At 45.7% G+C, this 16,989-nt stretch overlaps 1 protein-coding gene across 1 annotated transcript in view; it reads right to left on the reverse strand.

Moving 5' to 3' along the window:
• Nucleotides 1-16,989, reverse strand: part of BTK (Bruton tyrosine kinase) — a 336,320-nt gene that overhangs the window by 162,761 nt on the left and 156,570 nt on the right. The window contains exons 5-6 of the mRNA XM_077283385.1: nucleotides 13,763-13,844; nucleotides 2,720-2,848 (exon numbers count right to left, since the gene is read on the reverse strand). Of these exons, the coding sequence (XP_077139500.1) occupies nucleotides 2,720-2,848; nucleotides 13,763-13,844 (211 nt within the window). The remainder of the gene's footprint in view (nucleotides 1-2,719; nucleotides 2,849-13,762; nucleotides 13,845-16,989) is intronic.

The following is a 16,989-nucleotide window of genomic DNA, read 5'->3' on the forward strand; positions in this document are numbered from 1 at the left end:
TGTGTTGGAGATTTAGTGTGGTTGTCTTCTCGTTTTGTCCCTATGAGGGTCTCTTCTCCTAAGTTTAAACCTCGGTTCATCGGCCCTAATAGAATATTGGAGATTCTTAATCCTGTTTCTTTCCGTTTGGACCTCCCTGCGTCCTTTTCCATTCATAACGTTTTTCATCGGTCGTTATTGCGCAGGTATGAGGTACCTGTTGTACCTTCAGTTGAGCCTCCTGCTCCGGTGTTGGTTGAGGGTGAGTTGGAGTACGTTGTGGAGAAAATTTTGGACTCTCGTGTTTCCAGACGGAAACTCCAGTATCTGGTCAACTGGAAGGGTTACGGCCAGGAGGATAATTCTTGGGTCAATGCATCTGATGTTCATGCTTCTGATCTTGTTCGTGCCTTCCATAGGGCTCATCCTGGTCGCCCTGGTGGATCTGGTGAGGGTTCGGTGCCCCCTCCTTGAGGGGGGGGTACTGTTGTGAATTTGGATTCTGGGCTCCCCCGGTGGCCGCTTGTGGAATTGGACTTGTCATCCTCTTTCCTGTTTCACCTGGTTCCATCAGTAGTGGGTGTCGCTATTTAAGCTCATTTCTCTGGTGGTTTCTTGCCGGTCAACAATGTTATCTGATGCCTCTCAGTGCTTGTTCCTGCTTCTAGACAACTACTAGATAAGTTGGACTTTTGTCCATGTTTTGTTTTGCCTATTTGTTCCAGTTCACAGCTGAAGTTTTGTTACTGTGTCTGGAAAGCTCTCGTTGATCAGGGATTGCTACTCTGGCGTTATGAGTTAATGCCAGAGTTTAAGGTAATCTCTGGATGGTGTTTTGTTAGTGTTTTTCTGCTGACCATGAAAGTATACTATCTGTCTTCTGCTATCTAGTAAGCGGACCTCAAATTTGCTAAGACTATTTTCCTGCTGCGTTTGTTGTTTCATCTGAACTCACCGTCATTATATGTGGGGGGCTACTGTCTTCTTTGGAATATTTCTCTAGAGGTGAGCCAGGTCTTATATTTCCCTCTGCTAGCTATTTAGGTCTTAGGCCAGAGCTGGGCATCTAGCGATAAATAGGAAATGCTACCTGGCTATTTCTAGTTGCGCGGCAGGCTTAGTTCATGGTCAGTATAGTTCCATCTTCCGAGAGCTTGTCCCTCTATAGGCTTGCTATGATCTCTGCCTGCAGAGATCATGACAGCAGAGGGACCATCAGCTGATGCTCCCTCTCCCATTATTCCCCCTCTGACTCTGAGATCTGTAACGTCTCAGTGCAAGGGTGCGATGATGTCACTGCAGTGCTGAGCAGTGCAGAGGATCAGAAAATGCTGAGGAAACTGGAGCAGCGGAGGAACAGGGAGAGGTGAATATTTGATTATTTATTTTTAATGTATGGAGCATTATATGGGGCCCATTATACTGTATGGAGCATTATATGGGGCCCATTATACTGTATGGAGCATTATATGGGACACATTATACTTTATGGAGGACTTGTGGTGCCCATAATACTGTTTGGGGGACTATGTGGTGCCCATAATACTGTATGGAAGACTATGTGGTGTCCATAATACCGTATGGAAGACTGTGTGGTACCCATACAATTGCATGGAGGACTATGTGGTGCACATAATACTGTATGGAATACTATGTGGTACCCATAATACTGTATGGAGTACTATGAGGTACCCGTAATACTGTATGGAGGACTATGTGGTGTTCATAATACTGTTTGGAGGACTATGTGGTGCACATAATACTGTATGGAAGACTATGTGATACCTATAATACTGTATGGAGGACTGTGTGGTGTCCATAATACTGTACGGAGTACTATGTGGTACCCATAATACTGTATGGAGGACTATGTGGTGTCCATAATACTGTATGGAGTACTATGAGGTACCAATAATACTGTATGAAGGACTATGAGGTACCCATAATACTGTATAGAGGACTGTGTGATGCCCATGATACTGTATGGAATATTATAAGATACCCAGAATACTGTATGGAGGACTATGTGGTGTCCATAATAATGTATTGAGAGCTATAAAATACCCAGAATACTGTATGGAGGACTATGTGTTGTCCACAATACTGTATGGAGTACTATGAGGTACTCATAATACTGTATGGATGACTATACGGTGTCCATAATACTGAATGGAGGACTGTGTGATGCCCATAATACTGTATGGAGAACTATGAGATACCTAGAATACTGTATGGAGGACTATATGGTGCCCACAATTCTGTATGGAGTACAATGAGGTACCCATAATACTGTATGGAGGACTGCGTGGTGCTCATAAAACTGTATGGAGGACTATATGGTGCCCACAATACTGTATAGAGGACTATGAGATACCCAGAATACTGTATAGAGGACTATGATATACCAATAGTACTGTATGGAGGACTATGAGATACCTATAATACTGCATGGAGGACTATGAGATAGCCAGAATACTATATGGAGGACTATATGGTGCCCACAATACTGTATGTAGGGCTATGAGGTACCTATAATACTGTATGGAGGACTATGTGGTGCACATAATACTTAATGAGGCTTACTGATCCTCTTTCGCCTAGGGCCCATGAAAACCTGGAGCCGGCCCTGAGAGCGGGAATCCCTCTCTGTGAGATGTGTTGTGTATATGAAAGATTAGCTCGCAGTTATTCATTTTTGATTCATGAGTGCGCAGGTTTACATTTAAGTTGGTAAACTGACTTCCATTGGCACTCCGCAGCACTTGGCATCCCATGGCGTTCTTAGCTGTTTGTGCACAGCATAGGTACTGTCCATCTTGGTGGAAGCGTGGATGAAACTTCTGAGCCAGGTCACTATTAAATCGGATAACTAAAAAGAATGAGAAACACACAAAAATATAAATTGTCTTATTCACTTTAGCGCTAGAAAAGAATGTAATGTCGTCACTTGGTGAGCTCTGGGGCTCAGAGAGCAACATTTTTCAATAAATGTACATCCACAATATTGTTAGGTATTCTGTATAATTAATAATAAAATATCTTCACTTTTTAGTTTCTCTAAAAATATGCTTATATGAAGAAACCTTGCGTTTACTGTCAAAAGTTGTAACGAGGAAAAGTTAAAGTTGGGTTCTGCTCACATCCCATTTTTGCATCATTTTGACAAGTTTATTTTCCCCCAAAATTTACTTTAAAAGAGGATGTCTACTACTTGGGCAACCTATTATTAAATACTATGTTCCTCTGTGTAAAGTAAAAAAAAATACCTTATGCACTGGCGTTGTCTTAGGCCTCTTTCACACTTCCGTCTTTTAGCTCCCGTCGAAATCCGTCGATTTTTTAAAAAAAACAGGATCCAGCAAATTTTTCTGCTGGATCCTGCTTTATCCCATAGACATGTATTAGCGACAGATTGTGACGGATGGCCATCCGTCGTGCACTGGATCCGTCGGAAAATCGCTGTCCATCAGGCGAAGAAAACGTTCAGAGGAACGTTTTTTCTGCACGTCGGAAAATCGCTCAGTCACTGACTGTCAAAAGCAGGATTCCAGCGATGGGTTCCGTCTTTTGAAACTAAGCATGCGTGGAAGAATTTCCAGTCAGTCGCTTGCTCTCTCTCTCTTTTTACTATTGATGCTGCCTATGCAGCATCAATAGTAACAAGATATAATGTTAAAAATAAAAAAAAATAATAAAAAATTGCAATATCCTCACCTTCCGGCGTCCCGTGCAGCATTACCGATGCTCGCGATGCTGCCGGCAACTCCCGTTCCCAGTAATGCATTGCGAAATGACCCGATGATGTCGCGGTTTCGCGACACTGCTACATCATCAGAGGTCATTGCACTTAAGGCATTACTGGGAACACCAGCTGCCGGGAGCATCGCGAGCATCGGTAATGCTGCACGGGACGCTGGAAGGTGAGAATATTGCAATTTTTTATTTTTTTTATTATTTTTAACATGGGTTTTGTTGTGTATACGTTTTTGCAGCGGAAAATGCTGCGAAGACGCATACACAACAGGTGCACATAGCCTCGACGGGTCCGTCAGAAAAACAGGCCCAGTGCATCCGTTTTTTACAATCTGCACAGGATACGTCATTTCAACATTTTGACGGATCCTGTGCAAATTGTAAAAATGGAAGTGTGAAAGCATCCTTGGTTGGTGCCAGGTATCTTGATCCTTGAGAGACATCGTTGTGTCATGTGAGCACCAAAGACAATCGGCAGAAGGATACAATTTAGGTGCTGCTCGGGTGGCATGGTAGAACATGGTGATTGATAGAACAACTTCACATTGAAGGTAGGAGACAGCACCGGGATAGAACGCACCCAGAGATTGAGCGCGTTCATATTAGATAGAAGAATCGGTGAGGTGGTTTTGCGCTGTCCAGGAACAATATACAGTGCAATATTAAGTGAATATTATTACCTTTATTGTAGTCCACAAATTAACAGATCACAAAATGTTTTTTGGCTCCGGACAGGAGTCTTCGTAAGGTGATTACTAGTGATGAGCGATTGTGCTTGTTAGGCCGGCGTCACACTGGCATATTGCATCCGATGCGAGAGCATCGGATGCGATATGCTAATGGCACTCGGCTCCTGCTCGCAGCAGAGCAGGAGCCGAGTGTCATGCGTCTGTGCTCCTATTCTCTCGCACAGGGAGGATCGGAGCACAGCTGCGGAGGAGGCGGAGAAATGAATTTCTCCATCTCCTCCATTGCTGGGGTCTACTTATAACGCACATCACTCGGATGATATCCAAGTGATGTGCGTTGTCTCACTCGCACCCATAGGCTTATATGGGTGCGAGTGAGCCGAGAGTTTTCCTCGGTCCGAGACAATCGCAGCATGCTGCGATTGTCTCGGACCGAGGAAAATTGGCGACAAAAAGTCAGCTGGTGGGAGCTGCCCCATAGCTTAACATTGGTCCGAGTGCAATGCGATTTTTTATCGCATTGCACTCGGCCGTTTAAAACGCCAGTGTGATGCCGGCCTTACTCGGGTTTTCCAAGCATGCTCGGGTGTTCTCCGAGTATTCGGGCGTGCTCGTAGATTATGTTTTTGTCTCCGCAGCTGCATGATTTGCGGCTTCTAGACAACCTGAACACATGCAGGGATTGCTTGTTTACACACATGCACACAAGCATATTCAAACTCTGCACATACATGACACATTCATACACACAGTGACATTTTGTGATTCATTTGTTTAGATGATTTCTGTTCGTTTATTCATAGATGTAACAGCCAGAACTTTTATTTTTACATAAATTTCCCTATAATTGATCTTGATTTTTTGGCAAACAAGCTGCCGCTTTATTTAAAATGCCATTTTGTCAAACACTTATGTAAACATTACATTTTTGTCACCTTTTTATGGGTTTTATGGAACAAAAACAAATAAATCATACTGCTTACTTTTTTTAACGCCATTTATCGATCACCGTAAGTAATTCGTTTTTTAATTGTACAGTTTGTTACGATTCCAGGGATACTAAATATGTTACTGTTATTTACTGGTTTGTGATGGTTATTTTTAAAAAGTGCAAAAAAATGATTATTACAATTGTTTTAATTATTTTTAGTAATTTTATGGGAAAAATATTTGAATTTGAATTTACTCCTAATTTACAGGTAAGGTATATAGAGAAGTGTAACACCCCAGGGGACCGGTTGTTACAGTGATGTTGCCTTCCTTTCGGGGAGGGTGATATCACGCTTGGAGGCAAGTAGGATTCTCTTTCCCAGGTAAGCACACACATGCACCGCATTCTGAATCCAGGCCTGAAGGGGGAGCTCTGAACCCGGATTCAGGGGAGCGTCCCCCAGCTATACAGTTGTGGCCAAAAGTATTGACACCCCTGCAATTCTGTCAGATAATACTCAGTTTCTTCCTGAAAATGATTGCAAACACAAATTCTTTGGTATTATTATCTTCATTTAATTTGTCTTAAATGAAAAAACACAAAAAGAATTGTCCTAAAGCCAAATTGGATATAATTCCACACTAAACTTAAAAAAGGGTGGACAAAAGTATTGGCACTGTTCGAAAAATCATGTGATGCTTCTCTAATTTGTGTAATTAACAGCACCTGTAACTTACCTGTGGCACCTAACAGGTGTTGGCAATAACTAAATCACACTTGCAGCCAGTTGACATGGATTAAAGTTGACTCAACCTCTGTCCTGTGTCCTTGTGTGTACCACATTGAGCATGGAGAAAAGAAAGAAGACCAAAGAACTGTCTGAGGACTTGAGAAACCAAATTGTGAGGAAGCATGAGCAATCTCAAGGCTACAAGTCCATCTCCAAAGACTTGAATGTTCCTGTGTCTGCCGTGCGCAGTGTCATCAAGAAGTTTAAAGCCCATGGCACTGTGGCTAACCTCCCTAGATGTGGACGGAAAAGAAAAATTGACAAGAGATTTCAACGCAAGATTGTGCGGATGTTGGATAAAGAACCTCGACTAACATCCAAACAAGTTCAAGCTGCCCTGCAGTCCGAGGGTACAACAGTGTCAACCTGTACTATCCGTCGACGTCTGAATTAAAAGGGATTGTATGGTAGGAGACCCAGGAAGACCCCACTTCTTACCCCGAGACATAAAAAAGCCAGGCTGGAGTTTGCCAAAACTTACCTGAAAAAGCCCAAAACGTTTTGGAAGAATGTTCTCTGGTCAGATGAGACAAAAGTAGAGCTTTTTGGGCAAAGGCATCAACATAGAGTTTACAGGAGAAAAAAACAGGCATTCAAAGAAAAGAACACAGTCCCTACAGTCAAACATGGCGGAGGTTCCCTGATGTTTTGGGGTTGCTTTGCTGCCTCTGGCACTGGACTGCTTGACAGTGTGCATGGCATTATGAAGTCTGAAGACTACCAACAAATTTTGCAGCATAATGTAGGGCCCAGTGTGAGAAAGCTGGGTCTCCCTCAGAGGTCATGGGTCTTCCAGCAGGACAATGACCCAAAACACACTTCAAAAAGCACTAGAAAATGGTTTGAGAGAAAGCACTGGAGACTTCTAAGGTGGCCAGCAATGAGTCCAGACCTGAATCCCATAGAACACCTGTGGAGAGATCTAAAAATGGCAGTTTGGAGAAGACACCCTTCAAATATCAGGGACCAGGAGCATTTGCCAAAGAAGAATGGTCTAAAATTCCAGCAGAGCAATGTAAGAAACTCATTGATGGTTACCGGAAGCGGTTGGTCGCAGTTATTTTGGCTAAAGGTTGTGCAACCAAGTATTAGGCTGAGGGTGCCAATACTTTTGTCTGGCACATTTTTGGAGTTTTGTGTGAAATGATCAATGTTTTGCTTTTTGCTTCATTTTCTTTTGTGTTTTTTCATTTAAGACAAATTAAATGAAGATAATAATACCAAAGAATTTGTGTTTGCAATCATTTTCAGGAAGAAACTGAGTATTACGTGACAGAATTGCAGGGGTGTCAATACTTTTGGCCACAACTGTATGTGTTTTGGCCTGGAGGAGGAGTTAGGCAGTTGTTGACAGAGACTGAACAGAGAAGGAAGTCAGAGAGCAGACATCTAGGTTGGCAGCCTAGATTATAGATTATAATGGACTGGGTAAAATTGTTTAATGGCCACCACGAGGCGTATAAAGGAGGAAGATGTGTTGCCATGGGTGGAGTTCAAGAACCATCGCGAAAGCTGGATCCACCCCTTATAGAGACTGTAATATCAATAAAACCTGTCCATCACCAGGACGGATCCGCCCTCTGAGATGGCTGGCGGGAAAGTGTGGGAGACACCGCCCGGAAAGTCATGGAGGAGAGATGGAGAAAGACATGGGAAAGCATGGCAGCAGCATGGCTGCACGCTACCTGGTGAAGGCATTGGCGGACAGCAGTGGAGAGCCGCCAGAATCTACCGACACCTGTGGAGATGTCCCCGGTCCACAGCGGCAAGAAACCTCGGACCTGAAGCTTACCTTGGACCCGGAGCTCCTCGCCACGGAAATCGCGGAGCTGGCCCAACGACTTCTACAGACCCAGATGACAGCGGTGGCCGCATGGAAGGAGTCCCTGATACAGAGGATGAAGACTGCGCAGATCCAGACCACATCACCAGCACTCACAGCCCCAGCAGAGCCAGGAGGAGCGACGCTGCTGCAGGAGATGGCACCAGCGACAGATCCAGAGCCTTCACCTGTAACCCCAACGGAGACAGAAAGTAAGGCGCTGCCGGAAAGCGAGACGACACCGACGGAGAACCCGGATCTCGCCCCTGTGACTTCAGCGGAGCCAGAAAGCGGGATGCCGCAATTGGAGATGACCACTCCGCAGCACCAGGCCCTGCAACCAGCACATCAGGCCCAAGCGGAGACACTAGCACCGGCGAGACAGGTATGCAAACTGCCACGGTAGCTGAAGACACCGTAGTGGGACCCCTAGCAACCCCGACTTTACCACTTGGCCAGTCAGTCGCTGTAACCGTAACCTGAGATAACGTGACAGACTTAAGAGATGATTTAACTGATTGCAGACAACAGAAATTAAAACTAGCCACAGAGGAGAAACATCGCGGAGCTAAATGGGAGCAAATGGAACAACGTAACCTGCTAGCTAAAGCTCAGTCCCGTATGGCCAGACTTACCAATAAAGGACCTATAATACTAGGAACTGTTATTACCTTTGATTTGGACAAAGGATGGGGATTTATCAGAAAGCAAGGATGACATAAGGAACTATTTGTCAACCGCAGAGACGTTGAATCACATCTATTAAGGGGACATCCTGACCGTGATCTGTACTCCGGTGACAAAGTGACCTATACCCGGCACTTTGGCAAAAGGGGATACTATGCACTGCATGTAAAAAGGTGCCCAGGACAGCATATTCGTATTGTGTAGCCACTGAAGGTGGAATGCAAACCCAGGCTACACAAACATCCAATGATGGACTGTTTGCAGCAGAGTCACTACTTGTGACACACACCAAAGGACTTCTCCAGTCAGGAAGCTGTGTACACCAGGACCTGCCCTGGAAGAATAATTAAAGAGACATTCACCTGAAAGTAATGTAAATAATGTTTAATTGATGTTTCCTTTACAGTAAAAGAGACAATAGGGTAATGGACAATAACTGAGAACTGTTCCTGTAAATAGTTGGCACCTGTTAAGGTGCACCCTGGTTCTACCCACTTTACCGGTGTGGGTAGGGCCTTGTTTCTTTACAGCAGAACTGTACGTAGCGGAGACCAGGATTGGTCAATACACCTTATTGTTATTCAAATGTTTGCACTTTTTCCTGTGTGCACTTATGTTAATGTTATGCAACGTTAAATATCCCTTTATGGGAGGTACGGTTCTTGAAGTTTTAACCTGTTGAAATGCATTTCCAAAAAATTATGTCTTTAACCTGTATGCTAATGTTTTCCTTTTCCCAGTCCGGGAGTACTGGGGTTAACGAGGGGGCGTGTAACACCCCAGGGGACCGGTTGTTACAGTGATGCTGACTTCCCTTTCGGGGAGGGTGATATCACGCTTGGAGACAAGGAGGATTCTCTTTGCCAGGTAAGCACACACATGTACCACATTCTGAATCCAGGCCAGAAGGGGGAGCTCTGAACCCGGATTCAGGGGAGCGCCCCCCAGCTATATGTGTTCTGGCCTGGAGGAGGAGTTTGGCAGTTGCTGAGAGAGACTGAACAGAGAAGGAAGTCTGAGAGAGCAGACAACTAGGCTGGCAGCCAGGATTGAGCTGCAGCCTCTGGAAAGGAGAGAGAACCTGAAGGGTGGAATTGCAGTGGAGCATTGAGGGAAGGAGCACATGAGTGGAAAAGGGCTCAGAGGGGAACTGTGACCGAGCACCCTCAGAGCCGAAGTGCAGAGGCCGGGTACCGGGAGCCTGAGTCTTTTGTGGGACTCTAAGACACAGAGCAGAACCAGAATGCGTTGAGCTGTATGCGATTTGCCCGCAGCACACCTGAGGCAAAGCAGCATCTGGAGAGCTCGGGTCGTGATAGAGACCCTGTAAAAAGGCTCAAGCTGCCTGCCATGCAGGTACCTGTCCCAGGACAGGGGAAAAGAAGACTTTGCCAGTAAGCTTCAGGCAGCAGTGACCTCATATGACAGTGCTAGTTGGAAAGGCTTATGGACCTCACCTGGGGGAGAGATCCCCTATTGCCTCCAAGCCGGCCGGACTCCATCACCACCTGTGCCTGGTACCCTGGACTGTGGCCTGCTAATGACAACAGCAGCACGTGTATACAAGGCAAACCACCAAGCAAATGCTACATCTAGCAGAGATCTGATACTTAAAGCTTAGCTAACTATCTGCGTAATCACTTGGAACAGGGAGCACCTGAAGGAAGCTCAGCACTTCCCAGTCTCAGATTGGACGGCTGAGCTGTCAATCAAAATACTGACTGCTCAGCATGCCCCTGCACTAAATTGGAAGACTGAGCTGTTAATAAAAATACCAACAAATCAGCACACCCTTGCACTAGATTGGACAGCTGAGCTGTCAGTCACAACATCCAATACACACTGAGCGGAGGAATCGTGACAATATTTGTAAGAGAATGGTCAGCCATAATATATTGAACAGCCATGTTGGCTCTAGCAGCCATCTTGTGCAAAGTTAGAAACTAACTGACTTTGCTTCAAAAAAGCTAATAAGGTGTACTTCTGGAAGCCCTAGACAGATTTGAGACACAAGATGAGATCATTGCCATTAGCAGGTATAGCTGATATACACATAGGTTAATTGGATAAGCTGCAGGGCATTGAGATAATAAGATAACTGGAAACATATGGTAAATAAGTGTATTTGTTGTAGTGATATTGGAGAACAGACATATACAGCTGTCAATCTGGACAGATATATGTGACCAGCCTAAGGGTACCGTCACACTCAGCAACTTTCCAACGATCACGACCAGCGATACGACCTGGCCGTGATCGTTGGAAAGTCCTTGTGTGGTCGCTGGAGAGCTGTCACACAGCTCTCCAGCGACCAACGATGCCGAAGTCCCCGGGTAACCAGGGTAAACATCGGGTTACTAAGCGCAGGGCCGCGCTTAGTAACCCGATGTTTACCCTGGTTACCATTGTAAATGTAAAAAAAAAAAACACTACATACTCACATTCCGGTGCCTGTCATGTCCCCGGGCGTCTGCTTCCCTGCACTCCTCCTGCATCCTGTGTAAGCGCGGCTGTAAAGCAGAGCGGTGACATCACCTCTGTGCTCTGATGTACGGCCGGCCGGCGCTGACACAGGATGCAGGAGGAGTGCAGGGAAGCGGACGCCCGGGGACAGGCACCGGAATGTATGTGTTTTTTTTTTTTACATTTACAATGGTAACCAGGGTAAACATCGGGTTACTAAGCGCGGCCCTGCGCTTAGTAACCCGATATTTACCCTGGTTACCAGTGAAGACATCGCTGCATCGGCATCACACACGCCGATGCAGCGATGTCAGCGGGTGATCCAGCGACGAAATAAAGTTTCAAACGATCTGCTACGACGTACGATTCTCAGCGGGGTCCCTGATCTCAGTAGCGTGTCAGACACAGCGAGATCGTAACGTTATCGCTGGAACGTCACGGATCGTGCCATCGTAGCGACCAAAGTGCCACTGTGAGACGGTACCCTAAGAGCTAAGGTTCAAAGTGAAGGACAGCATCCAATCCAGGTGAAGATAATAAACGATTTATTGTGCCAAAGATGCAACGTTTCAACCCCTAAGGGTCTTTGTCAAGCATACAAATCAGTTAAAATGACGGCCTTAAATAGGAAGTAGACAACTACCCCTAATCAGGTCCGCCCATACAAATTTACATATAATAAATCCGGTGATCAAAATTACAAAAATTGTGCAAATAATCTCATATACATAATTAAAAACACATCACGATGTCCATGAGGTACATGTTAGTTGATAATTCTATCCACGATCGATTTAATAAGCACATGTGTCCGGTTCCAAGTAAACAAACAACATGGAATCTACAAAAATCATTACATGTGTACCGGCCCTATATCTTCTGGGGGCAACCGTGGGGACCGTAGATTTGTAGATATAGGGCCGGTACACATGTAATGATTTTTGTAGATTCCATCCTTTTTGGCGATCAGAGGCCCTTGATCGCGGACTATAGTCCTAGCGATAAGATTTTTTGGCTTCTGGATGGAGTTTGGAGTGACTCCGTTACTTAGAATAGCCAGCTTTTTTCTGGTGGGTGGAATACATCACTGACCCCGTGGCGCTGCTCGTTGTTTATTTACAGCGTTGCCATGGAGCTAGCGGGCATGCGCAATAGCTATGTCCGGCTCTCTACTTCCGGTCGGCGATGTTAACAGCTGCGGACTCCGTCATCAGGCACGGTGGATTGCTGGCTATAAGGCGGGTATCGGGCTAGGATTGGCATTAATATGGGAAGTGATGTGATGCATGATTGGCCTCTTCAGATGGCGGGTGTTCTGGGGGTAAGAAACGGCGATAGCTATTGGCAGTCCTGCTATTACTTACGATGACGCTGATAGGTTTATAACTGACAGACAATGTTGTTTGTTTACTTGGAACCGGACACATGTGCTTATTAAATCGATCGTGGATAGAATTATCAACTAACATGTACCTCATGGACATCGTGATGTGTTTTTAATTATGTATATGAGATTATTTGCACAATTTTTGTAATTTTGATCACCGGATTTATGATATGTAAATTTGTATGGGCGGACCTGATTAGGGGTAGTTGTCTACTTCCTATTTAAGGCCGTCATTTTAACTGATTTGTATGCTTGACAAAGACCCTTAGGGGTTGAAACGTTGCATCTTTGGCACAATAAATCGCTTATTATCTTCACCTGGATTGGATGCTGTCCTTCACTTTGAACCTTTGGTATGTAACTCTCCACTTGGATCCAGTGGAGCTAGGACGTGCAGCCATAAGCTAAAACGGTAGTGCTGTCGGCCGCCATTTTTCTAGGTACCCTAAGAGCTGTGATCAGATTAATTACAGTGGCTAAAAGGAACATGGAGATTTACGAGTTCTAATGAAGTTTGGGGGAAAGAGCCTCAAAGTAATTACATTTAACCACTGCCTTGTCCTTGAATAGATGTTTGATGCTATCATGTATATGCCCTTTTTGCGGCAATGTGCTTTCTTTGTCTGTATCATGTATAAAAAGCCCCTGTTACTGTTGTTCAAGGCCATTCCATCACCATTCTGCCGCTATGCCACACCATAGCCAGGCTAGGGCTAGACCATTGCCAGAGGTCCCAGCGTTACTTTGCCTGTCTGGACCCCTGTTTGTGCCTGCATGCTTTGTCTCTCTGACTTTTATGAAACTGTTCTGTTGCGAAATCTCCGAATAAACTTCAGTCTCAGCTTGATAAGAGGATTGTCTACATATTTTTCCCAGCTCTTCCAGCTCTCAGTAAGGACTTTCTTACAATATTCAGATGTCTGATTCTACCTGCATTTTTATAGCTGGATCAATAAAATTGGTTGCGTTAACTGACTTAACAGGCTGTCCAAATTGCTAATGGACTGGATGCAAAGGGCAAAGAGTTTGTAATGACGGCGGTAACCCCTCTTATTTTATGGGGATGTATAAAGTCAAGAAACCTATTCTACTGGGTGTAAAGACATCTGGGATAGGAAGAGTATGAAGAGGGTAAAAAATACAAAAAATGTAGAAAACAAGTTATATTTTGGTTGAAAAATTTTGGTTCTGAAAATACACAATCATAGTGACACTTGAAGCGATTACACAAATTATTATTATGCATAGGATTGCACTTTACCGTGCTTTATCTGATGAAGCCAACGTTTCCTCATATCCTCAGTGGGGGCAAAGACATAGAGTGGTCCATCATCATACACTATCTGTAAGCATAATTTGTGGTTTAGAAAATATCTGATGAGGGCAGTACATAGAAATTTATTCTGCATGCTATTTAAAACAATGAATAGTCGAACGCTTGTTTTATTTATTTATTGATATGTCTTACAAATAAGAGAATTCTCCTGATACTTTAATATAATTTAGTTGACTCCATAAAGTTTGAGGTGGATTAACTGCTTTAACCGTGCTCCCAGCATGTTTACAGTATTACTCTCTACTGACATTTCTGGATTATGAGTCATGGGGAAAGCAAAAGAATTGTCAATGTATAAAACAGGAAAGGGATTCAAAAAGATATCCAAGGAATTGATAATGCCAGTCAGCAGCATTCAAACTGTGATTAACAAATGGAAAATCAGGGGCTCTGTAAAAACAAAACCACGGCCAGGTAGACCAACACAAATGTCATCCACAACTGCCAGGAAAATAGTTTGGGATGCAAAGAAAACTCACAAATAACATCAGCTGAAATACAGGACTCTGAAAACTAGCGGTGCTGCTATTTCAAGATGCACAATAAGGAGGCACTTGAAGAAAAATGAGCTGCATGATCGAGTTGCCAGAAGAAAGCCATTACTGCACAAATGCCACATAGTATCTCGCCTACAATACGCAAAACAGCATAGAGACAAGCCTCAAAACGTCTGGAACAAGGTAATTTGGGGTGATGAGACCAAAATTGAACTTTTTGGCCACAACCATAAATGTTACATTTGGAGAGAGGTCAACAAGGCCTATGATTAGTGTTGAGCATTCCGATACTGCAAATATCGGGTATTGGCCGATATTCGCTGTATCGGAATTCCGATACTGAGTTCCGATACTTTTGCGTTATCGGATACCGGAATCGGAAGTTCCTATAGTGCAATTATGCACTATAATGGAGTGTGGGCGGAGACTGCGTGTGTGTGTGTGTGCATGGGCGGGGTCTGTGCGTGACCGTGGGGGGTCTGTACGTGCCTGCCGGGGCTCTGTGCGGGCTGCCAGGGGTCTGTGCAGGCACGCACAGAGCCCCAGCAGCCCCGCACAGAGCCCCGGCAGCCCGCGCAGAGCCCCGGCAGGCATGCGCAGAGCACCGGCAGGCACGCACAGAGCCCCGGCAGGCTCGCACAGAGCCCCGGTAGGCCCGCACAGAGCCCCCGGCAGCCCGCACAGAGCCCCCGGCAGCCAGCACAGAACCCCGGCAGGCACGCACAGAGCCCCGGCAGCCCGCACAGAGCCCTGGCAGCCTGCACAGAGCCCCAGCAGGCACGCACAGACCCCCGAGAGGCCCGTACAGATCCCCGGCAGGCCCGCACAGACCCCGCCCTCTCACACAGACACGCACAGTGTCCGCCCACACTCTTCCCCCTTCCGGAAGAGGAAGGACAAGGACAGAAAGGGCTTATTTACATTCCGATATTTGTGTCCCATTAACTGGCATTGGTATCGGGTATCGGTATTGGCGATATCTGATATTTTTTGGATATCGGCCGATCCAATCCGATACCGATACTTCTGGATATCGGAAGGTATCGCTCAACACTACCTATGATGAAAGGAACACCATTCTTACTGTAGGTGGATTTCTGATATTTTGGGGATGTGTGAGCTAAAAAGGCACAGGAAACTTGGTCAAAATTTAAAGAAAGATGAATGCAGCATGTTATCAGCAAATTCTGGTGGCAAATTTGCACTCATCAGCCCAGAAGCTGTGCATGGGACATACTTAAATGTTCCAACATGACAACGATCGTAAACACAAGGCCAAGTCGACCTGTCACTGGCTACCTCAGAACAAAGTGAAGGTTCTGGAGTGGCCATCTCAGTCTCCTGACCTCATTATCATTCAGCCATTCTGGGGAGATCTCAAGGGCACAGTTCATGCTAGACCGCCCAGTAGTAGCGTAGCTACCTGGGGGCATAGGAGGCCATTGCCCCAGGCCTGGTGCTCAGAGGGGGCCAACCCGGAGCTATGCTACTGTAACTGTAGCTGCACGTGCCGATACAGTTACCTTCTGTGGCAGAGCAGGGAGAATCGATCTCCCTGCTCTACACCCACTATGGGGCCCCTGAGCAGGCCGGGGGGGCTGGTGCCAGTAGTGGGCCCCCCGCCCGTCACTGCACTGATGAGGGAAGGAGCTCTGCGCACCGACGTCGACAATGACAGTGGGCGCAATGATGTCACCACCCGGCGCCCGCTGTTAGAAGATGAGCTGGAGGTCGGAGCACCGCTGGAACAAGGAGGAAGAGAGGTGAGTATTTATTTATTGTTTTTTTTATGGGGGCTGCCTTATACTTCAGGATCTGCCTATAAGGGTGCTGCCTTAAACTTCAGGATCTGACTATAGGGGGGCTGCCTTATACTTCAGGATCTGTCTATAGGGGGATGCCTTATACTTCAGGATCTGCCTATAAGGGTACTGCCTTATACTTCAGGATCTGCCTATAAGGGTGCTGCCTTATACTTCAGGATCTGCCTATAGGGGGGCTGCCTTATACTTCAGGATCTGCCTATAGGGGGGCTGCCTTATACTTCAGGATCTTCCTATAGGGGGCTGCTTATACTTCAAGATCTGCCTATAGGGGGGCTGCCTGAAACTTCAGGATCTGCCTAAAGGGGGGCTGTCTTATACTTCAGGATATGCCTATAGGGGTGCTGCCTTATACTTCAGGATCTGCCTATAGGGGGGCTGCCTTATACTTCAGGATCTGCCTATAGGAGGGCTGCCTTACACTTTAGGATCTGCCTATAGGGGGCTGTCTTATACTTCAGGATCTGCCTATAGGGGGGCTGCCTTATAATTCAGGATCTGCCTATGGGGTACTGCCTTTTACTACATGGTCTGCCTATGGGGTGCTGTCTTATACTACAGGGTCTGCCTATGGGGTGCTGCCTTTTACTAGAGTCTGCCTATCAGGTGCTGCCTTACACTACAGGGTCTGCCTATGGGGTGCTGCCTTTTACTAGAGTCTGCCTATGGGGGGCTGCCTTATACTACAGGGTCTGCCTACATTGGTGCTGCCTTATACTACAGGGTCTGCCTATGGGTTGCTGTCTTATACTACAGGGTCTGCCTATGGGGATGCTGTCTTGTGCTATAGAATCTGCCTATGGGTGCTGCCTTGTGCTATAGAGTAGGCCTA

The sequence above is a fragment of the Ranitomeya variabilis genome, chromosome 2 (genome assembly GCF_051348905.1).
Source record: "Ranitomeya variabilis isolate aRanVar5 chromosome 2, aRanVar5.hap1, whole genome shotgun sequence".
Classification (NCBI taxonomy): Eukaryota; Metazoa; Chordata; class Amphibia; order Anura; family Dendrobatidae; genus Ranitomeya; species Ranitomeya variabilis.